General features: G+C 40.5%; 1 protein-coding gene across 1 annotated transcript in view; it reads left to right on the top strand.

The window, feature by feature from the left end:
* The window catches only part of scap (SREBF chaperone), a 150,957-nt gene that overhangs the window by 52,850 nt on the left and 73,788 nt on the right, over positions 1-24,319 (top strand). The window contains exons 4-6 of the mRNA XM_043687917.2: positions 11,965-12,122; positions 18,433-18,653; positions 23,092-23,197. Of these exons, the coding sequence (XP_043543852.1) occupies positions 11,965-12,122; positions 18,433-18,653; positions 23,092-23,197 (485 nt within the window). The remainder of the gene's footprint in view (positions 1-11,964; positions 12,123-18,432; positions 18,654-23,091; positions 23,198-24,319) is intronic.

A 24,319-nucleotide genomic window follows, 5' to 3' on the forward strand; every position in this document is an offset into this window, starting at 1 on the left:
GAGGTAAGATTGATAAATTAAACTACATTGATTTCAATACAAGAAGCCTGACAGATAAGGTGAAAGAATTTAGGGTATGGTTGGGAGCATGGGATTGGGATATCATAGCTATTACAGAAACATTGCTCAGAGAGTGATAGGACTGACAGCTTAATGTTTTGGGATATACAGAGGAACCTCGACTATCTGAAGGACATGGGCGGGGAATATTTTGTTTGGTTAATCAAATGCCAGATAACATATTTCAGCCAAGCATTGGAACCTTGCGATTTTGGCAGATAATCCGATATTCAAATAGTCTTATGCCGGATAATTGAGGTTCCTCTGTAGAGGGGGCAAAAGAGGAGTGGGGAGTGGTGTTTTAGTTAAGGATAATATAATAGTTGTAGTCATGTAGGATATTCCTGGGAGGGCATGCAGTGAAGTTCTATAGGTGGAGCTGGAAAATAAGAAAGGGATTATCACTTTATTGAGATTATACTATAGATCCCCCTAATTGTCAGCAGAAAATTGAAAATAAATAGGAGTACCTCTGGTACCTGTAAGAATAATACTGTTGTAATAGTAAAGGATTTTAACTTCCCAAACATAGATTGGGAAAGTCATAGTGTTAAGGGCTTGGATGGAGAGGAATTTGTTAAATCTATTCAAAAAACATTCAATATTTGGGTATACATATGAAGGAAGGAGCAAAGCTTGACCTGTTGGGAAATAAGGCAGGGCAAGTGACTAAGGTGTCAATGTTAGAGCACTTTGTGGCAAATGATCATAATTCTATTAATTTTAAAATAGTTATGGAAAAGGATAGATCTGACCTACAACTCCAAAGTTCTAAATTGGAAGAAGACCAATTTTGAGGCTTCAAAAATGAGAAGCATTCAAAAATGAGAGAGTTCAGACAGAATGTTCTTGTTAGTGCAATGGACTGGACTTGGAGTGTAGGGAATGCTGGATGAAGAGAGAAATTGAGATTCTGGCCAAGAAATTAAAAAGCAGGCATATATCAGGTACAGGTAGCTGGGATCAAATGAATTCGTATAAGAGTACCAGGGTAGTAGGAGTACACTTGAGTTAGCACGTTAAAAAGAAAATATGAAATAGGATCCTCCTTCACCCTATTTTCCAAAACTAAGAAATTCTACAAGTAGATTAAGGTCAAAAGGCCAAATTGGGAGAGAATAGGGCCCCTTAATGATCAACGAGGGCGTCTGTGTGGAACCAGAGGAGATGGGTGAGATACGAACAAATATTTTGCATCGTATTTACTGTGGAGAAGGACATTAAAACTAGGGAACTTGGGGAAATAAATAGTGATATCTTGAAAGTGTCTATATTATAGAAGAGGAGATACTGATGGTGTTAAAGCATGTGAAGGGTAGATGAATCTCCAAGACCTGCTCAGGTGTATCTTTGTGGGAAGCTAAGGAAGAGATTGATGGACCCGTTGTGTCATCAACTGCCATGGGTGAGGTGCCAGAAGACTGGAGGTTGGTTAATCTGTGCTATTATTTAAGAAAAATGCTAAGGTAAAGCCAAGGAACGATAGACTAGTGAGCCTCACATCAGTGGTGACTAAGTTGTTGGAGGGGGTTCTGAGAGACAGGATTTATGTGCATTTGGAATGGCTAGGATTGATTAAGAATAGTCCGTTTCATCCTCCCCTCTGACCTATCACCTCCATCCCCATTCCCATTCACCTGTTGTACTCTTTACTACCTTCTCCCCAGCGCACCTCCCCCTCCCCATTTATCTCTCCACCCTGGAGGCTTCCTGCCTCTATTCCTGGTAAGCAAGGTTAGATCGTAAGGAATCTGGGGGAGCTAGCCAATGGGATACAAAATTGGTCTAAATATATGAGATCGAGAGTGATGGTAGAAGGTTGTTTTTCGGACTGGCAGCCTGTAACCAGTGATGTACCGCAAAGTTTGCTTGGTTTCTACTTTTGTTGTTTATATAAATAATTTGATGTGAATATAGGAGATATGGTTAGTAAATTTGCAGCTGACTCCAAAATTGTTGGTGTAGTGGACAGTGACGAAGGATATGTCAGAGTAAATTGAGACCATGATCAGGTGGTCCAAAGACTCAAGGAGTAGTGGATAGAGTTTAAATTAGATAAATGTGTTATATTTTGGGAAGATAAATCAAGGCAAGACTTATACTAGGGCCCTAGGGAGTGTTTGCGAACAAAGAGCCCTTGGGATGCGATTCATAGGTGCTTGAAAGTAGAGTTGCAGGTAGACAAGGTTGTGGAGAACGCTTGCTTTCATTGGTCAGTGCAATGAGTATAGGAGTTAGGACATCATGTTGTGGCAGTACAGGACATTGGTGAGGCTGCTTTTAGAATACTTTGTTCAGTTCTGGTCTCCCTGCTTTAGGAAAGATGTTGTTAAACTTGAGCAGGTTTAGAAAAGGTTTACAAGAACATTGCCGGGTTTGGAGAGTTTGAGCTATAAACTGAGGCTGAATAGGCTCAGGCATTCTTTTTCCCTGAAGTGTCGGAGGCTGAGGGATGACTTTATTGAGGTTATTAAAATCATGAGGGCATGGATAGGGTGAAGGTCTTTTTCCCAGGGTAGAGGAGTCCAGAACTGGAGGACATAAATTTTTCCCCACTAACCTTAAAATTAAAAAGAACATGAGGGGCAACCTTTTTGCACAGAGGGTGATGTGTGTATGGAATGAGCTGCCAGAGGAGGTGATGGAGGTAGAGCAAAGAACAAAGTGCAATACAGGAACAGGATCTGTATCCTTCCATTCCCCCCTCATTCATGTATTTGTCCAGGTGCTTCTTGAGTGCTGCTTCCACCACCATCTCGAGCAACACATTCCAGGCAGTCACCACCCTTTGTGAGGAAAACGTGCCTCATATGTCTCTCTTAAACTCCACTCCCCACCAGACCGCAACACCACCACCCCACCCCCCCCAACTGCATCTTGAACTTGGCACCCCTACTAATTGACCCTTTCACCCTGGGAAAAAGCCTCATACCTTCCACTCTATCCTTGCCATTCAAAATCTTATAAACTTCTATTAGGTTGCCCCCCCAACTTCCTGCATACAAGTGAAAACAGACACAGTCTCTCCAACCTTTCTTCATAATTAAAATTCCCCCATACCAGGCAACATTCTGGTAAACCTTTTTTTGCACCCCCTCCAAAGCATCCACATCCTTCGGGTAGTGTGGTGACCAGAACTGTATACAATATTCGAAGTGTGGCCTAACTGAAGTTCTGCAAAGCTGCAGCATAACTTGTCAGGTACAATTACAACATTTAAAAGGCATCTGGATGAGTACGTGAATGGGATGAGTTTAGAGAGATATAGGCCAAGTACTGGCAAATAGGACTAGATCGTTTTAGGAAAGCAGGTTCTGTTTCCGTGTTGTATAACTCTAAGATGCTATAGTTACCAGAACATAAACTAGGATGCATGTAATGTAGGGGCAGTGAGGGACAAATGTTTTGAATTGCATGCAGGACAGCTTCCTACAGTAGTATGTTTCCAGTCCAACAAGAAATGATGCACTATTGGACCTGGAAATTCTTGGAAATTATGTGGTCCAGTGGATCAAGTGTCACTTGGAGAACATTTAGGAGACAGTGATCATTGTATTGTAAGGTTCAAGATGATGGTAAATAATAACATGCAACAATCCAGAGTGGGAAAAGTTAATTGTTGGAGAGTGGATTTTAATGGGGCAAGAACAGAACTGGGCAGGATTGACTGAAATGGGAGTTTGGCAGGAATAACAGTAACAATGGACTACCTTTTGAAGAAGAAATGGTCTGGGTACAGTTCGGGTTCGTTCCCTCAAATGATAATGTCAGAACATACATATCTAGGGCTCCTTGGATGACAAAGGAGGTAGACGTTGAGATAAAGAAGAAAAAATGTGCTTACAAAAATAAAGTTGAAAACCAAAAATCAATCTCTCTCTCTCTTTTTTTCCTATCTTATCTTTCCATGTTTTCTTTCTCTTTATTTCCCTGTTCCTGAAGTTCCATGTCAATCAGGAGCTACAATACTAATAAAGCTTCAATCAGGTCAAGTATTACAAAAAGGGAATTAAGAAGAGTATTAACACAGAGCAGGTTGAGAGACATTCATTAAAGTTTGTACTTTAAGCAAGCTACTAACTAGATACAAAAAGAGGGGATAGAGATAAATTAGACACATGGGCAACTAAAAAGTTTTGTAGATTCCCTACAGTGTGGAAACAGGCCCTTCAGCTCAACAAGTCCACACCGACCTGCCGAAGAGTAACCCACCCAGACCCATTTCCCCCTACTAATGTACCTAACAGTATGGGTAATTTAGCATGGCCACTTCACCTGACCTGCACATCTTTGGACGGTGGGAAGAAACCGGAGGAAACCCACGCAGACACGGGTGAATATGAAAACTCCACACAGACAGTTGCCTGAGGCTGGAATCAAACCTGGGTCCCTGGCGCTGTGAGGCAGCAGTGCTAACCACTGAGCCACTGTGCCGCCCATGTTGCAATTCATGGGCAATGTAGGGAGTTCAGCTAACTTGAAGTCTTGGGAGAACACGTGTTAAGAGATGTCTCCAGCCCCTGAAGCTTGAGCACACAATTTCCAAGTTTACTGGGGCAGCTGGAGTCACTGTGGAAAAGCAGGAATGATAGAAGAATGACAGTTCGGGAAGATGAATATGAGAGGGAAGCATATTGAATTGAGGTATTTCGAAGGGAATTAGAATGCTATTTTATAAAGAACACTGTGCAGGATTATGGGAGAAAAGAAGAGAATAGCTCCTGTCATGATAAACAAGGGAGTCAGAAGTTACCAGGGGTAGGTAGGAATGTAGAGTTGAGACTACAATAAGATTAACCAAGGTCTAATTGAATGATTGAGCACAATTGTCAAATAGCATGTGTCTGATTTTAATTCATGAGTAAATCGAATGTTCACTTGGAGAACTGATAGTCTTCTGGTGCTGAAATAATTCTGTGATCCTGAAATAGACATGACATTCAATAATGAAATAAGTAATGAGAAAAGTACATTGAGAATGAAGTCAATAAACTCAAATAAGATAAAATCCCTGGTCCAGATGGTTTAGATCTCAATTTTAAAAGAATCAAGAGAAAACGTAATTCATTAGAAAATGATTTAGTCCTGGAGGAGATCCTGAGGAACAGGATTTACATGCATTAGCAAAGGCAAGGACTGATTTAAGGATAGTTAATGAACTTTCTGCATTTGAAAGAGGAACAGGATTTCAGATTATCAGTGATAGGAAAAGTAATGGCATTCCTACTAAAGAAGAGAACAGAATATTCCTAGAATTCAGAAACATAATAATGAGGAATAACATGGATTTGAAATGGGAACATCATTCCTTGATTTTTTAAAAATTGGTTGAAAGCATGTGGGTGTTGTTGGTTAAGACTGTATTTATTATTCATGCCAGATAGAGTCACATATAGGCCAGACAATCCACATATGGTGGATTTTTTTTTGCTGAAAGATATTAATGAACCAGTTAGGTTTTTACAGCAATTGACAGCAGTTACATGTTTGCCATTATTCCAGATTTTATTGAATTCAAATTTAACCATCTTCCATTGTGGAACTCAAGCCCATGTCCCCAGAATATTAACATGGAATTCTGGATTATTACCCAAGTAACATTACCACTATGTCACTGCCTCCCCTCACTAACCTTAAACTTTTATGGGCTGTTAAAGGACAGTAGTCCAGAAGGTGTGCATCCTCAGTTGTGTGTTCCATTATAGGCTAATGCGGACGGTTAAGGAATATGAAGTCAGTCGGTAAGTGGCAGAATGGATTGCCAACTAGCTGCAAGACAGAAAGCAGATAGTGGGAGGAAAGTGTTTTTATTCAGAATGGGAGAAAATGGTAAGTGATGTTCCACAACCAACAGTGCTGCAACCACTACTGCTCACGATTTACATTAACTATTTGGACTATGCATTTAAAAGGATAATTTCTAAATTAGCAAAAGTAGAACAAATTTCTTGGTAGTAGTTAAAACTGAGGAGCCCTGGAACAAATTACAGATAGACAATTGTCAACTTTCAGATAAATGTCAGTTTCTGTAGTACATTTCCGTTAGAAGATTACTGAGGTTATTTATGATGTAGCAGGCACTTGTCTTGGTGGTATAGAGCAACAAAGAATTTCAGAAGGCAAGTGCATCATTAGCTAGGTCATAAAAAGAAAACCAAGCCATGTTTTAATAGGCAAGTTGTGCTGAACCTGTGTCAAATCTTGGTGGTATGTTACAGTTCACTTAGGGAGTACACATTGCTTGGGAGCATACACTTTTACATGTGTATGTACATGCTTCACATAGTGATGGCAGAGGCACCAACTTTCTTTTCATTGTGTAATTGACCAGGAATCTTTCCTACTCTTAGTGATTTGCAAGTTAATAATCCACTTCTTTAGGAGAATGAAGTGTGAAGCAGATGCAGAGATACTTCAGTGTGATTTGGACAAGTTGTGAGTGTTAGGTTCCCTTCTTGAGATTCTGACACATTTGATGCAACTGTAATACACCAACTTCTGTGAACAGCCACTATTTATTTCAGCAAGTACAAGCTTTTGGAGGATCACTTAACACTCTTTGCAGTGCTTGTGGAGCTTGTCAAGCGAGGCTCCCAGAACAAGGGAACCATCCACCCTTTATACAGGATTTTACATCATAGCCAGCCTTGCACGCAAGAGACTCCCTCTGCCACAGTCACATGCAACCCAAAAACGATGTAAAGTGATTAGATTGTTTCTGGAAATAATGTATGATTAGGTTATTCCTTAAAACAGTGTGATTTGACTCTGACATCCTGCCTGCAAGTCAGAAAAGCACCCCCACTCTCTCTCTCTTTCCCCCACCCCCCCCTCCCCCACCGCCCCGAACTGGGGACATCCAATTCCTTAGATGTCAACAGAACAAATTAACCGTTTAACATCTCATTCCCTCCTTTTATCATTCCATGATAACCAACTAAATGCCGTTTAAATGCATTCTTTGCTGCTTCTGCTCCTGCTCTGCTGTCAAATATAACAAAGCTAACTGGTTGTTTTGATGTTAGCTTGCTCAATGAACTTTCATATCCCTTAAATGGTCGAAAGAGAAGGTAAAGCTCAGGTGGTTTAATATCCATAGGCCCCATTGACAGAAAGCATACAGACCTCCTCTTCATCGTTGTTAGCTTCATCACTTTTCGTGCTCATGACTGGGGAGCTGATTGTGACCCCCGACTCCACACAGGTGGTGTTGGTGTTGAGAGAGCATGAGGGGTCACCAGAATGGGTGCGATACTTTCTGGGGTCAATTGTCTAACAGAAGCTCCGAGCAAGTATCCAGGAATGAAACTTGGCATTCAGTGAACTGGGTAAGTGGAGTGGGATTTGGATCAGGTTGTGGAGTGCGGGCAGTGGTCTGAATGTGTACTTTACCTGTGAATGGAGAAACTTTAGAGACAATGTTAGCTGCTGAAAGTATCTTTACATTTCTTCTCTCTTTCCCTCCTTGCCAAGGTATTAGTATGAAGTCAATAAGCATTGGTAACAAAGCATCAGATATGCACCCTGGGCCAAATGGAGTGATCCAGAGGTCTTTTGACGCAGAGTGTGAACATCCATGCATCTTCCATATTTGTTTTTCTGGGGCAGGGGTGTCTCCCTGTAAATGCTGCACAATGCCAATGTCTGGTCTGCTCGTTGTTTTCGAGGCAGGTGATCGGCTTAGCGCCTGTCGATTCATAGAGGATATAATAGAATTGTGAGCTGTTGCCATGTCTTTGGCAGCTCGATCAGCTCTGCCATTGCTGATGTCTGTATTATCCATTACATGGGCAGCACATTTGATTATGGCTAATTGTTTGGGGAGGAGGTTGGCTTTGAGGAGATTTCTGACATATAGTGAGTTCTGTATAGGTGTCTCTGAGGAGGTCAGAACTCTGTGTTGTGACCCTATCTGGTTGTCGGTGTCATTATTTTGAAACATTATTGGCAGACCAGACATGTCAAGAGGTACCTCCATTTTAGTCTTACTTGATAGTCCACCTTGGTGCTTTAACCTTGATTCCTTATTTTGTCCTTCCTTTCTCAATTTTTCCTGTTTTTCTCAACTCACGTCATCATCCCCACACTGACTCTTCAGCACTTCCCAAGACTTTATGTTAAGAATAAAAATGGAGGAGCAATAGGTGTCTAAGACCTGTGTTTTGTAGAATGCATCAATGCATTTAATGAAATGACGCATAAACAGATGTTTGAAATATTACATTACTTTGAAATAGAAGGGGAAGATTTGAGACCTTCAGAATGTATACTTGGACCAAACTCTGAGAGTGGATTGTGATTAAAAATGTCACAACTCGCTGGGGAAGCCAGGTGCAGTCTTAATGTTATCTCTATTTAAGAAGGGTAGCAGCGATAATTATGGAAATTACAGGCCTGTAAGCCTCACATTGATAGGGAAATTATTGGAAAAGATTCTTGAGGACAAAATCTATGTGTGTTCAGAAGCAAATGGACTTATTAGCGATAGACAGCATAATTTTGGGGGAAGTTATGCCTCACTAACTTCATCGAGTTTGTTGAGGTGACAAAAGTGATTGAAGGAAAAGTGGTTGTTGTCTACTTGGACTTCAGTAAAGTCTTTGACAAGGTCCCTCATGGCAGACTGGTACAAAAGATGAAGTCACATGCTATCTGGTGAGCTGGCAAGATGGATACAGAACTGGCTTAGTCATAGCGACAGAGGGTAGCAGTGGAAGGATGCTTTTCAGAATGGAGGGTTGTGACTAGTGATGTTGCACGGAAATCAGTGTTGTGACCTCTGCTGTGTGTGATCTACGTCAATGATTTGGAGGAAAGCATGGCTGATAATTAGTAAGTTTGTGGATGATACAAACATTTGTGGAGTTGTGGATAGTGAGGGGAGTTGTCAGAGGATACAGCAGGGTATAGATCAATTGGAGGCATGGGCAATACGGACATATGTGAGGTTTTGCATTTTGGAAGGTCATGTACAGCTGGAAATTATATAGTGAATGGCAGAACCTTTAGGAGTATTGATATTCAGAAGAATCAGGGTGTGCAGATCCACAGATCACTGCAGGTAGCAGCACAGGTAAATAAGGTAGTAAAAAATGCCTGAGACGTGCTTGCCTTCATTAGAAGGGGCATTGATATAAGGATAAGCAAGTTATGCTGCAGCTTTATTGAACTTTAGTTAAGCTACACTTGGAATATTGCGTACAGTTCTGGTCACCACACTGCCAGGAGGATGAGGATGTTTTGGATAGGGTACAGAAAAGGTTTACCAGGATGTTGCCTGATATGGGATATTTTAGCTATGAAGAAAGGTTGGCTAGACTGAGTTTGTTTTCACTGGGATGTAAGAGGTTGAGGGGCAACCTTATCGGAGTTTATAAGATTGTGAATGGTATGGATAGGACTGAAAGTGCGAAACTTTTTACCAGGGTGGAGGTGAAAGTGAGGAGATCAGAGCTGAAAATGTGTTGTTGGAAAAGCGCAGCAGGTCAGGCAGCATCCGACGAGCAGGAGAATCGACGTTTCGGGTATGAAGAAGGGCTCATGCCCGAAACGTCGATTCTCCTGCTCCTTGGATGCTGCCTGATCTGCTGCGCTTTTCCAGCAACACATTTTCAACCAGGGTGGAGGGGTCAATTACTAGGGGGCATAGGCTCAAGGTGCAGGGGAGCAGAGATGTTGAAAAGAAATATGCACCAAAAGGGTGATGGGTGGTGAGTGCCTTGAATGTATTGCCAGAGGAGTGGTGGAAGCAGAGACAAAGCAGCTTTCAAGAAGCAACTGGATGCATACATGAAAAGGAAGGGAATAGAGGATCCTGTAAGTAAGACAGTTTTAGAATGGAAGGCAAAATGTGTCAGCACGGGCTTGGAGGGCTAATGGGCCTGTTCCTATGTTGTTGTATTCTTTGTTCTAAGTATGCTGAAAATCAAGCCCCACTATTTCTGGAGTCATCACAGAAGTCATTTTAAAAAGTAAACAAAGTTTTGCAATTTACTTGAATTTCAGATCAGGTTGGTAGAAAGCACAGATCAGGTTTCTGTACTGATCAAGAATTGCTACTTATTACAAGTAATAAGACTGTAGCTACAAATGAATAGATAACGACTATTGGCTTGTAAAACTACTAACTAAAACTCTAATCCCATTATATTCTATCCTGATACACACAAACAAATAGGGAAAGTAGATTTTTGGTTGAGGCAGAAACAACTGTAGAGACAGTTCAGTGTTCTTTCCTTCCTGGTTCCAATGTTGAATTGGTCCTTTCTCACTCAGCCAGATCCCTTGTTCAGATTCTTGCTCTGGGTGCTTCCACTGGTTTGCAGGAAATATAGTGACTCATTCACTTGGAAAATGTCTCTGAATCAAAAGTCAGAGCTTACAGCAACTACTGCACAAAAGGTAATTAGTTTTCCTCCTGTTTAAACTGAGCTTTGGACTGCCAAGAATGGACCAGCTTCTGAGTTGGGAAAAGATCTATGTACTTCTGTCTGTCTGTCTCTGTGTTTGTCTCTCTATGTTCTCTCCCACCCCCTCCCCCAACATGTTATCAACACTAAGTTGCTCAGCCACATGAGAACTAATCACAATTGTTAATGAGCAAAAGGTCTATTTTGTTGATGACTGTCACTGGTCCACAGACCAATCCTCCTTGTTACCATAAAGGCTACACCTCGGCACCACCTCGGTTTCTAATCACCTACAACTCAAACTTTGGTTACATAGTTGTTTACGTGGTTCCACTGCAGTCGATGTCAGGTTACTTGCTTTCAGAACATACTTGGCACCCTCTCAAACCCTCTCTCATTTCAATCTTCAGTTTTTATTTAATAAACGCAAAGTTTAAAGGAACAATTGTTACAAAAAGACCAGTCCAACAAGGTTGTGTGCTGTTTCCAGACTTTCAGTCTTTGTAGCGGAATGAATTTAAGACATTTGCTAATTACAAAGCATTTTAGTAAGCAAATTTTTAAGTGGGTGACAAATTAATGATGGTAGATAGGAAAATCTATGAAGTGAACTTAAAGTTGAGGTTATCATAATTCCAGAGGGCAATAGGTTGCTCTTTCGTTAGAGAGAGGTGACTAGTGGCAAGTTTAATCTGAGGGGCAAAGCTGAGAAGGCATGACCTCTGTGGTGACCTGAGTGATCACAAGCTAAAGGATATGGTTTATCACTAAATTGCAGCAAAACAGTACATTTTAAAAGATTATATTTGAATTGAAAATAATGATGAAATTGAGGAAAGAAAATAGAGTGTAGAATCATTTTCTTACCATACAGTAACCAAATACATCTCTGAATGTGATCAAAACATCAGGAAGCCTTCTGAATCAAAGCATTCCTACCTCTCTTTGATATCTAGAGATACCTGCACCTTCAATTCGCTTAAGTCTGAGCGCAAAAAAGAACTGAGTGAGCTGAATGTCTTTGAGTTGAACACGTTTCAGATATGGTTGTCCAGGATCACAATTTTTTCAATAAACTCCTACATGCTGTAGTTGCGGCAGCTTGACCCGACATTGTTGTGTAAATTAAAGTTTGTGTTGGAACCAAATTATATGGTGTACTTTAAATTAGAGGTAGGTTAACTTATAATCAGTATGACATGAACCATGTTTGTTCTTCTAGCTCTGTGATCGCAGCATTCCGTAATCACCTAATTCCTATCTATTAAGACCCAGATTACTTTGAAGATGCAGATCACTTTGCCCAAACATTTCCAGAAGCTAATTCATAATTCTGAATCCCAAGCCCTAGAATATGTACTTAGCATTGAATTACAATGTTGAAAATAAGTGTGTCTTGACTGTTTTATGTACAACAATGTGTTTCTATCCTTTGGTCCTGTTTTTTCCAATTAGTTCTCAAACGTTACTTGAACTTCTGTCTTTTTTCTTCTAGTATGTTGGACCTCCAGTTGCATACATCCAGCAAATATTTGTAAAAGCTATTGTATCCCCTTGGAACAAAAACCTAATTGCTGTGGATGTATTCCGTGCCCCTCTATCGAAAGTCTTTCAGCTGGTGGAAGAAGTAAGAAATCACGTCTTTCAAGACAGGTAGGAAGGGATTTTAGTCATTTATACTATCTCCAAAGTGTAGAGTTTTAAAGCCCATGGCTCATGTTCCTTGTATAGATAACTAGAGAAGCTCAGGTCAAAATCTTAATTGCAGATGTGATCCAGATTAGTTTTGTTTAAGTTTTAAGTTTTTGCGCAATTAGAGTCATGCAGCAAAGAAAAATAAAATAAAATGAGCAAGAAAAGTAATTAGGGCAAATTTTTGGAAGTATTGTTTATACTTATTTTATTAATTTTCTAAACAAGACATTAACACAACGCCCTCAGTTTTTGGACATCAGTTATATTCCGCATTGTGCCCAAGTGCTGTAGATTTTGACTGCAAAAGGTATAACAATTATTGTTGTGATTAGTAACTGGGGCAGGGAGTCTTCTTGCCCCAAGAGTTCTGAGCCCAATATAGTATCTTTTAAACCATTGCGGCTGAAATCAGGTAATGCACAGCAACTCATCACATAGAATAATGCAAAATACTATATTTTGTGAGGAAGAGTTTTGTTTAACTCAAAGTGTTAACTTTGTTTCTTGGACACTAAATAGTTGAGAGAAGTAAATGTAATGCCTTGCACCTCAAATGTTCAAAAGCTGCTTTCTGCTGATCTTGAGGATTAACCTATAAATTGTCATGGCTGCATAGCGATACTAAGAGTTATTATGACCACACATGACGGGACTATCTCTTCTTTAGGCCAGTTTCCCAGAATGGGTATTAGTGTTACGTATATTTCAAAGGGATGACTGTGTGTATTCTGGGATATACACTGAGTTCCTGAGAAGTTTGAACCTTGATTGAATGCTAAGGAATCTTGATCTAATGCTAAACAAGAAACAAAGCACATGGACTAACAAAATGATACGCAAAGAGGAGATTGTAAGAAAGATTAGAATGGTGCTGGAAAAGTACAGCAGTTCAGGCAGCATACAAGGAACAGTAAAATCGACGTTTTGGGCAAAAGCCCTTCATCAGGAATACAGTGTAGTGCAAATGCTAATAGTGAGTCCAGAAGTAACTCTTGTGTCAGAAAATGACCATGTACTGGAGAAAGAATGTCTGCCAGTACAAGAGGAAGATTTGATAGTTGAAGATCTGCCAACACACTGAAGTAGAAGCCAGGTGTTTGCATAAATAGTACAATGAAATAAAGTTCACAAATCTGCATCCAAACATAACTTGATACATAGTTCATTATCAAGTTTTGATGCTGGAACTAAACTGGAGGATAAACTCATAAGAGAGGCAAAGTAAGGAGGTTAGATAGTTAGTTAGAATTTAGACTTTATTCAGAGGTTGAAAAAAGAAGCGAGTCAAACAGTCAGGGCAGGCAGGAACAAAGCAAAGAACAAGGTAGGACTGAAGAATTAAACTGCATTTATTTCAATGCAAGACGTCTAACAGGGAAGGCAGATGAACTCAGGGCATGGTTAGGAACATGGGACTGGGATATCACAATTACAGAAGGGTGGCTCAGGGATGGACAGGACTGACAGCTTAATGTTCCAGGATGCAGATGCTACAGGAAGGACAGAAGGGGAGGCAAGAGAGAAGGGGGAGTGGCATTTTTGATAAGGGATAGCATTATAGCTGTACCTAGGGAGGATATTCCTGGAAATACATACAAGGAAGTTATTTAGGCGGAACTGAGATATAAGAAAAGCATGATCACCTGATTGGGGTTGTATTATAGTCCCCCTCCCTAATAGTCAGCGAGAAATTGAGAAACAAATTTGTAAGGAGATCTCAGTTATCTGTAAGAATAATAGGGTGGTTATGTAGGGGATTTTAACTTTGCAAACATAGACTGGGACTGCCATAGTGTTAAGCGTTTAGAAGGAGAGGAATTTGTTAAGTGTGTACAAGACAATTTTCTGATTCAGTATGTGGATGTACCTACTGGAGAAGGTGCAAACGTTGACCTACTCTTGGGAAATAAGGCAGGGTAGGTGACTGAGGTGTCAGTGGGGGAGCATTTTGGGGCCAGCAATCATAATTCTATTAGTTTTAAAATAGTGATGGAAAAGGATAGACCAGATCTAAAAGTTCTAAATTGGTGTAAGGCTAACTTTGACGGTATTAGGCAAGAACTTTCAAAAGCTGACTGGGGGCAAATGTTCGCAGGTAAAGGGATGGCTGGAAAATGGGAAGACTTCAGAAATGAGGTAACGAGAATCCAGAAACAGTATATTCCTGTTAGGGTGAAAGGAAAGGTTGGTAGGTGTAGGGAGTGCTGGATGACTAAAGAAATTGAGGGTTTAATTAAGAAAAAGAAGGAAGCATATGTCGGGTATAGACAGAAGAGATCGATGAATCCTTACAGTATAAAGGAAGTAGGAGTATACTTAAGAGGGAAATGAGAACTTTGGCAAATAAGAGTTAGGAAGAATGCAAAGGGATTTTACAACTACATTTAAAACAAAAGGGTAACTAGGGAGAGAATAGGGCCCCTCAGAGATCAGCAAGGTGGCCTTTGTATGGAGCTGCAGAAGATGGGGGAGATACTAAATGAGTATTTTGCATCAGTGTTTACTGTGGAAAAGGACATGGAAGATATAGACTGTAGGGAAATAGATGGTGACATCTTAGAAATGTCCATATTATGGAACAGGAAGTGCTGAAGTATAAAAGTGGATAAATCCCCAGGGCCTGATCAGATGTGCTCTAGAACTCTGTGGGAAGGTAGGGAAGTGATTGCTGGGCACCTTGCTGAGATATTTGTATCGTCGATAGTCACAGGTGAGGTTTATGAAGATGGAGGGTGGTTAACATGATACCACTATTTAAGAAAGCACAAGCCAGGGAACTATAGACCGGTGAGCCTGACATCGATAGTGGGTAACTTGTTGGAGGGAATCCTGAGGGACAGGGTGTATATGTATTTGGAAAGGGAAGGACTGATTAGGGATTGTCAGCATGGCTTTGTACGTGGGCAATCATGTCTCTCAAACATGATTGAGTTTTTTGAAGATGTAACAAAGAGGATTGATGAGGGTGGTAAATGTGATCAATATGGACTTCAGTAAGGCGTTCGACAAGGTTCCTCATAAGAGACTGTTTAGCAAGGTTAGATCTCATGGAATACAGGTAGAACTAGCCATTTGAATACAGAACTTGCTCAAAGGTAGAAGACAGAATGTGGTGGTGGAGGGTTGCTTTTCAGACTGGAGGCCTGTGACCAGTAGAGTGCCACAAGGATCGGTGCTGGGTTCACTACTTTTTGTCATTTATATAAATGATTTGGATGTGAGCGTAAGAGGTTAGTAAGTTTGCAGATGACACCAAAATTGAAGGTGTAGTGTGTAGTGAAGAAGGTTACCTCCGTACACCAGGATCTCAATCAAATGGGCCAGTGGGCTGAGGAGTGGCGGATGGAGTTTAATTTGGATAAAGGCAAGGTGCTGCATTTTGGGAAAACAAATCTTAGCAGGACTTATACACTTAATGGTAAGGTCCTAGGGAGTGTTGCTGAACAAAGAGACCTTGGAGTGCAGCTTCATAGCTCCTTGAAAGTAGAGTCGCAGGTAGATAGAATAGTGAAGAAGGCATTTGACATGTTTTCCTTTATCGGTCAGAGTATTGAGTACAGCAGTTGACAGGTCGTGTTGCAGCTGTACAGGACATTGGTTAGGCCATTTTTGGTAATATTGCATGCAATTCTGGTCTCCTTCCAATCAGAAGGAAGTTGTGAAACTTGAAAATGTTCAGAAAAGATTTACAAGGATGTTGCCAGGGTTGGAGAGTTTGAGCTTATAAAGAGAGGCTGAATAGGCTGGGGCTGTTTTCCCTGGAGCATCGGAGGCTGAGGGGTGACCTTATAGAGGTTTATAAAATGATGAGGGGCATGGATAAAATAAATAGACAAAGTCTTTTCCCTAGGGTGGGGGAGTCTAGAACTCGAGGACATAGTTTTAAGATGAGAGGGAAAAGATATAAAAGAGACTTTAAAGGGCAACCTCTTCACGCAGAGGGTAGTACGCTAATGGAATGAGTTGCCAGAGGAAGTGGTGGAGGCTAGTACAATTGCAACATTTGTAAGGCATCTAAATGGGTATATGAATAGGAAGGATTTGGAGGAATATGGGCTGGGTGCTGACAGGTGGGACTAGATTGGATTGGGATATCTGGTTGGCATGGATGAGTTGGACCGAAGGGTCTTTTTCTGTGCTGTACATCTCCATGACTGTATAACTGTGTCCCAAGTTATTGATTGAGGGAGGAGGAAATAGCGGGGCACTTGCAAACATTTTTAGTTCCTCTCTGGCCATAGGAGAGGTGTGGGAGGGCTGAAGGGCAGTGAAATTGGTTCCATTATTCAAGAAGGGAGCAAGGTTTAAAACAGGAAACCATAGGCTAGTCAGTCTAACCTTGGTGATGAAACTATTGAAAGTAATTGTGTAAGACAGAATTAATCTGCTTTTGAAGAGACTGAGATTAATCAAGAACATTCTGCATGTTTGCTTTAAGCTAAGGAAGGGTCATGTCTAAACAACTTGATTGAATTTTGTGAAGCAGCGAACAGGTGTATAGATGGGGGCAATATATTTGTAATCTTCTTGGACTTCAGCAAGGCTTTTAGGGTGCCGTGCTGGCTCAGTGGTTTACACTACTGCCTCACATGATCAGGGACCCAGGTTCAATTGCACACTCTGGCAACTGTCTGTATGGACTTTGTGCATTCTTTCCATGTCTGCATCGGTTTCCTCTGAGTGCTCCAGTTTTCTCCACAGTCCAAAGATGTGCAGGCTATGTTGATTATCCATGAGAAATACAGGGATAGGGTTGGAGTGTGGGTCTGTGTGGGATGCTCTTCAGAGTGTCGGTGTGGACTTAATGGGCCGAATGGCCTGCTTCCATAATGTAGGGATTCTATGATTCTTTTGCCAAGGTCCAGCGTAGGAGACTGCTAGCAAAGGCAAGAGCCAATGGGCTCCAAGGAAATTTGGTAAATTGGATCCAAATTGGCTGAGTGACAGGAATGATGATTGAGAGGTATTTGTCCAATGGGAAGTGCACGTCCAATGGGTCCCAGAGGGGTCAGTTTGTGATTTATATTCATGGTTTAGACTTGAATGTGGGGGGATTGTTTAGTAATTTTGCAAATGATACAAAAATGGTGGGATGGTAAATAATGAGGAGGGTATAAATGGATTAGTCAGATGGATTGACCAGTCACTAGTGGAATTCAATCTGGATAAATGTGAAGTGACGTACTTGTGCAGGACAAATGTAGCAAGAGCATATATGATGAATGCTAGGACTTTGGGAAGCATTGACGATCAGAGTGACCGTTATGTGCATATCCATTGGTCCTTTTAAAGTATGAGGACAGGTAGATAAAGTGGTTATGACGGCATCTAGAGCTCTTGCCTTTATTAGCTGAGGCATACAGTTTAAGAGCAGGGAGCTGGAACTGTATAACATGTTGATTATTTGAATGCACATTTAAAGGAGAGAAATGATTGTACCGGAGAGGGTGCAGAGGAGATCTACCAGAATGTTGTCTGGGCTGGAACTAGATCTACCAGAATGTTGTCTGGGCTGGAGAGTTCCAGTAATGAAGAGATTGGACAAAATGGGAAAGTTTTTCTCAGAGCTGTGTAGATTGAGAAGGGACGTAATTGAGATGTTTAAATCATGAGCACAGATAGAGTAGACACGAAGAGACGTTTGGCCTTGATGGGGAGATCCATGACCAGGGAAATAGATTTAAGGTAAGAGGCAGAATGTTTAGCGAAGATGTAAAGAAAAAAGTTTTCATAGAGAGGGTGAAACTATGGAACTCTCAGCCTGTAAAGATGGTAGATGTAGAAACCCTCAAACTTTTGACAAGTATTTAGATGTACCCTTATGATACTGTGTACAAGCTATCGGCCAAGTGCTAGAGTATGGGATTGGTTAATTGATTGATTTTGACTGGTGCCGCAGACATGAGCTCAAAGGGTTTTTTCTGTACTGTAGATTTCCATGACTCTAAATGATTAGAGGTGAAATGCACTATTTGACACATGGCAAATCCAGATTCAGTAATAGCTTTCAGAAAGAAATACTTGAAGGATAATAAAATTGCAAGGCTATGGAGGCGGAATGGGACCGACTGAATTATCCTTTAAACGATGCAATCTTGAGAAGCTAAATGCCTCCTTTGTTTTCATACTATTCTATGATTGATTATACAAACAAAACATCAATCAAAAGCCAAAAATTCTTCTCCATGTCTAAGCACGTTCTTACCTTAAAGAAAAATACACATTTTATGTGTTAATTAATAACATATATTCTTTCATTATTTAACAGTACTGGCCCCAAAGGTCTAGAAAGTGTCTGTCTCCAAGTAACTGATCTACTCCCTGGATTGAAAAAGTTACGGAGTCTACTTCCTGAGCATGGCTGCCTCCTCATCTCTCCAGCTAACTTCTGGAACAATGACCGTGATCACTTTGACTCTGATCCAGATATCATTCGCACTATTCACCAATATGAACCAAAGACTCTCCAAACATCTGCTTCGCTTAAAGGTAGCTTGGACCTTTGAAGAGTTTTGATGAAAGATCATTGGCCTGAAATGTTCATTTTGTTTGTCTCCTGAGCTGCTACCTGACTAGCTGAACATTTCCAACATTTCCGGTTTTCAGCATCCACAATGCCTTTGAATTTTTGAATATCATAGTCTGCTTCTCTATTACATCAAGCAGTAATGACATTACTCCATCTTACGTCTACAATAATTATCTGTGGGTAAATTGCTGGAGATGAATATAAAAGATAGGATTTATGGACATTTAGAGAGGCAAAAATTGATTAAGGATAACATGGTTTTGTGTGAGGAAAACAGTGTCTTTCAAACTTGATTGAGTTTTTTGAGGAAGTTACCAAGAATATTGATGACAACGCAGTAGATATTGTTTATTTGGATTTTAGTAAAGCCTTTGACAAGGTTCAGCATGGTAGATTAATTAGTAAAGTTAGGTCACATGGGATTCAGCGTGAGCCTGCCAGTTGGATACATAATTGGTTTAACGGCAGGAGACAGAATAATGGTGGAGGATTGCTTTTCAGACTGGAGGCCTGTGCCCATTGGTGTTCCACAGGGATCTGTTCTGGGTGCTCTTTTGTTTGTCATTTTATTTGAATGATTTTGATGAGAATGTATAAGACATGGTTAGTAAGTTTGCAGAATACACCAAAGTTGGTGATATTGTAGACAGTGAAGGGAGTTTTCTACGATTACGAAGGAATCTTGATCAAACTGGCCAATGCGCTTAAAAATGGCAGATGGAATTCAATCTGGATAAATGTGAGATACATTTTTGTACAGCAAACCAGTATCGGGCTCATACAATTAATGGTAGGGCCTTGGGTGGTGTTATAGGACAGAGGAGCATGGGGTGCAGGTACATAAGTCTTTGAAGTTTGCGCCACATGTGGATAGGGTGGTTATAAAGGCATTTGAGACACTTGCCTTCATTGTTCAGTCCTTTAAGTATAGGAGTTGGGAAAGTAAGTTCAGGTTGTACAGAACATTGGTGAGGCCTCTTCTGAAATACTGTGTCTATTTCTGGTCACCCAGTTATAGGGAGGATATTACTAAGCTGGAGGGGGTTCAGAAGAAATTTATGAGGATGTTACCAGATATGGAAGGTTTGAGTTATAAAGAAAGGCTGTCTAGGCTGGGACTTCTTTCACTGGAGCATAGGAGGTGGAGAGGTGACCTGATTGAAGTTTACAAAATAATGAGAGGTGTAGATAGAGTTGATGGTAGTTGTCTTTTCCCTAGGATGGGGGATTCCAAGTCTAGGGGTCACATTTTTAAGGTGAGAGGAGAGAAATTTTAAAAAGGGACGATGCAATTTTGTAATACAGAAGGTGATTCATGTGTGGAATGAACTTTGAGAAAGTGGTGAATTCTGGTACAGTTACAACATTTAAAAGATGTTTGGATAGATACATGAATAGGAAAGGGTTGGAAGATTATAGGCCATGAGCAGGCAGGTGGAACTAGTGGGATTAGTTTGGGATTATATTTGGCATGGACTGGTTGGACTGAAGAGTCTGTTTCTGTGCTGTAAAACTGTATGATTCTATGAATCTCCAATTCTAGCATCCTGTTCTCTTTAAGTGCTGCATATGTTTGTATTTCTGTCTTGTCAGCTAAGCTACAGCCTTCAGCAGCAGAACTTATCGCCATACTGTTGCTGTCTTTTGTTAACTCCATTAATATCACAGCTACTTCTTGCTCAATGTCTGTCACTTCTATTCTCACTCCTCCCTGCTGCTGCAGCCTGTGCCCACAAAAAGTAGATATCTATTTTGTGCAAATCATGATCAAATCGAACAGCTGGATAAATTACCAATTAATTCATTTTATGATAGTGTTGGTCAGGTGAAGAATCTCGGTTAGGGGAGCAGAAAAAAATCTTGTGTTAGAAGTATCTCCTACGTGCTTATTGTTCATACCGATAGACATTAGAGATCCATGACCAGGGGAATAGATTTAAGGTAAGAGGCAGAACATTTAGAGAAGATGTAAAGAAAAAGATTTTGAGAGGGTGTGGAAATAAGGAACTTATTGTCTATATGGGCGGTAGATGTAGAAACCCTCAAACTTTTGACAAGTATTGAGATGTGTGCTTATGATGCTACTGTGTACAAGGCTATGGACCAAATGCTAGAGTACAGGATTGGAATGGTTAGTTGTTTTTGACTGGTGCAAAGATTTTTTTCCTGTGCTGTAGATCTCCATGACTCTAAATGACTTGAAATGCACCATTTGACACATGGTGAATCCAGATTCAGTAATGCCTCCAATGTTTCGATACTGTCCTATGATTGTATAAACAAAACATCAATCAAAAGCCCGAAAGTGTTGTCAGCATCTGTCATAAGTGTTAGAAGCTATGACTAGAGCCGCTATAAGAGGGCACTTTGATAGATTCAAGGTAATTGAGTAGAGTTAGCATAGCTTTGTCAAAAGAAAGTATGTTCAAATAACTTAATGAAGTTCTTTGAAGAAGTAACTTGTGCTATAAGTAAAGGTCAATCAGTAGATCTATTGTACTTAGATTTTCAGAAAGCATTTGATAAAGTGCAAGTCAAATGTTATTGTAGGAAATAAAAGTTCACGGACCTGACATATTGGTATGGATAGGAGATTGGCTGGCTAATAGGGAACAGAGTATGAACAAATGGGTGGTTTTCAGACTGGCAGATTGTCATGAGTACTATGAGGTTAAGTACTGGACCTCAAGGATTTACAGTTTATTAAAATAATTTGGATGAAGGGATGGAATGTGTTCCACCTAAATTTGCTAATAACAGAAAGCTAGGTAGGAAAGTGAGTTATAAAAAGTCACAAGGAGCCTACAAAGAGGTGCAGATAAGGTCTATCTAATGAGTTCAGTGTGGGAAAATGTGAAATTGTCCATTTTGCAGAAAGAATTTTTTAAAAGCATATCATTAATAGTGAGAGATTACAGAGCTCTAAGTTGTAGAAAGATCTGCTTGTCCCTGTTCTTGAATTACAGAAGGTTAGTATGACATTTTAGCAGGTAATTAGAAAACCGAATGCAGTCTTATATTTTATTGTGAGGGGGAATTGAATGCAACAGTAGGGAGGTTACGCTTCACTTACACAGGGTATTGGTAAGATTGCATCTGGAGTACTGTGCACAGTACTTGGCGCTGGACTTATGGAGGGATGTTATGCATTGGAAGCAGTTCCAAGAAGGTTTACTGGACAAATCCATGGAATGGGCAAATTGCTGTATGAGGAAAGGCTAGACAGTCTAGGCCTGTGTTGTCTGGAGTTTAGAAGGATCAGAAGTGACTTAATTGAAACAATATATCCTGATGGGACTTGATCAAGAGGTTGTAGAAGGAGGTTTCCCCTTGTGGGAGAATCTAGAACTCGGGTTCAGGGTTTCAGAATAAGGGTTGCCCATCTAAGACTGAGATGAGTGGGGGGAAAAGAAATATTTCACTCAGAGGATTGGGAGTCTTCAGAACTCTCTTCCTCAAAAGTGAAAGCAGAATCTTTAAATATCTTTAAGGCAGTGGTCAATAGATTTTTGATTACCAATGGATGAAAGATTATCAGCAGAATGCAGGAATGCAGAGTTCAGGTTAAAATCAGCCATGGTCTTATTGAATGGCAGACCAGGTTCAAAGGGCTGAATGGCCTATCTTGTTCCTTGTTCATATGTTCGAAAACCTTACAGAAGTCACATACATGAGTAATATGTGAAGATAGCTTTCAGTGCAATGGTATAACATAAGTAGTCAGGCAGGAGACTGGAAGAACAGACAGCATCAAGAGATGAAGAAGTTGACGTTTCGGTTGTAACTCTTCTTCAGGACTCTGGGTGGGTTCAGGGAGAGCTGCAGATAAAAGGACTGGCGGAGGCAGAGTGATGAAGTGGGGATAGGTGAAGATGGGTAAAGGGTACGACCTGGTTGGACAATGGGAGGAATGAATCTAGTTGGTGGCTGGGAGGGGTAAAAGGGAGGGGGAAGGGTTGGGAAGGGAGTCTGGAGAAGAGAAGGAAGGTTATTTGAAATTGGAGAATTCAATGTTGAGTCCTCCGGGCTGCAGGCTGCCCAGGCAGTACAATTTAACCCTCATTGTTGAGTTCAATATATGACTGCCAATTTCTTTGAAGGACAGGATACTGACCAGTACTGAGAGATTTCATTGACGTGTTTGTTTCAGTTAAGGATAAAAAGGAGAATCTAGAAGAAAAAATAACAATGACTTGAAAGATCAAGGTCTGTGGCCCAAGACAATGTCAATTCTAACTTTTTCTACTTTGCGATGAGATGTTGAAAAAAATTATTTTTTATTGAGACAATGGAGTGCAAGATCATGTACTGTACTGTGTAATAATGTTCTGTATTAGAAAGTGTTGCACCTCTGAATAAAAGGATGCAAAAGTAATACTCTTAATTAAATGTATATAGACTTGCTGTTTGGAATTCCTGGGAAGCACAGTGGCGTCAGCTTGCATAATCGCAAAAGACTGGTATCCTATGCTGTCACCATCATACTACAAGAGTACCACTCAAGGTGAGATTTTTATTTAAAATCTGAGAGAGGTTTCATACTGGTAAATTTCCACTCCTTGCAAAATTCAATCCAGAATGATGCAGAACTGAAGTAAGTGACCTTGTTGCAGTTTTGTGGTGAGGCATTATATCATTATTTATACTCTGTCATACAGTTTTGACCTGCTATAACTGATAGTCTTATTAGGGGTGAGGGAACTGGAAAACACAAACATCCATGATTTGTAGGGATTTGGTCACTTAAAGTGAGCACATGGGTGGGGAAGGTGGGGGTGGAGGTAGGGGGCAGGGTGGTGATTTGGCAGAGCAAGACAGAGAAAGGCACCAGGGGCAAAGATGTGACTTTCCAAAGTGCCAGGAGAAAACTGGCCAGTATGTAAAAATAACAATGAAGTAAAAGTTTAGAGATGTGAAACATGAGGACAGTAGGAGCCTTTTCATGTCTTTGAACCAACACCACCATTCACTTCGATTTGTAGCTGATCTGCATGTTAACTCTGTCAAACCTTCTTTGGTGCAGTAACAGTTTACACACTTTTTTGTGTTTTGGCATTTTTTTGAGGGAGTCGTCTTCAGAATTCTAAACCCATGGAAATACTAAACCGTAGTTGTATGGCTGGTCCAGTTCAGTTTATGCCAATGGTACTCGCCCTCCATAAACTCAATAATAAACGTTATACACAGTGTGGAATACGCTACCTGCACTGCCTCCTGTCATTGCTGCCTGCTGTCTTCCTTCCTGCTGATGATGTTCCATTACTGTGGTGATGCGGCTGATCTATTGCACTACCTGTTACAGGACTAAGTATACTCTGGCTCCACAAGAATAATTAAAATATTATGCAAAAGTTGGTTTATCAGCCCTGAGCCAAGAAGGAAATAAACTAATGTTAATAATCCAGAATGCAGTTCAGTGATCTTGATTGGATAATCTGTGCAAAGAACCACTTTTGGCTCTCATTCCTTCTCCCTACTGACCATATGTATAAAAATTGGGTAAGTGAAGAAGATAATGAAGGCATTCATGAAATCCTCCCAAATCGGTGTAGGTATCTTCAGGGCAAGGTATAGAACTAGAAAGTATACTGTTTCAAGGATGTTTCACTGGTAGAGCTCAATGTAT

This window comes from Chiloscyllium plagiosum, unplaced genomic scaffold (genome assembly GCF_037043375.1).
Source record: "Chiloscyllium plagiosum isolate Xiang-an unplaced genomic scaffold, Cpla_swu_hap1 HiC_scaffold_4, whole genome shotgun sequence".
Taxonomy (NCBI): domain Eukaryota; kingdom Metazoa; phylum Chordata; class Chondrichthyes; order Orectolobiformes; family Hemiscylliidae; genus Chiloscyllium; species Chiloscyllium plagiosum.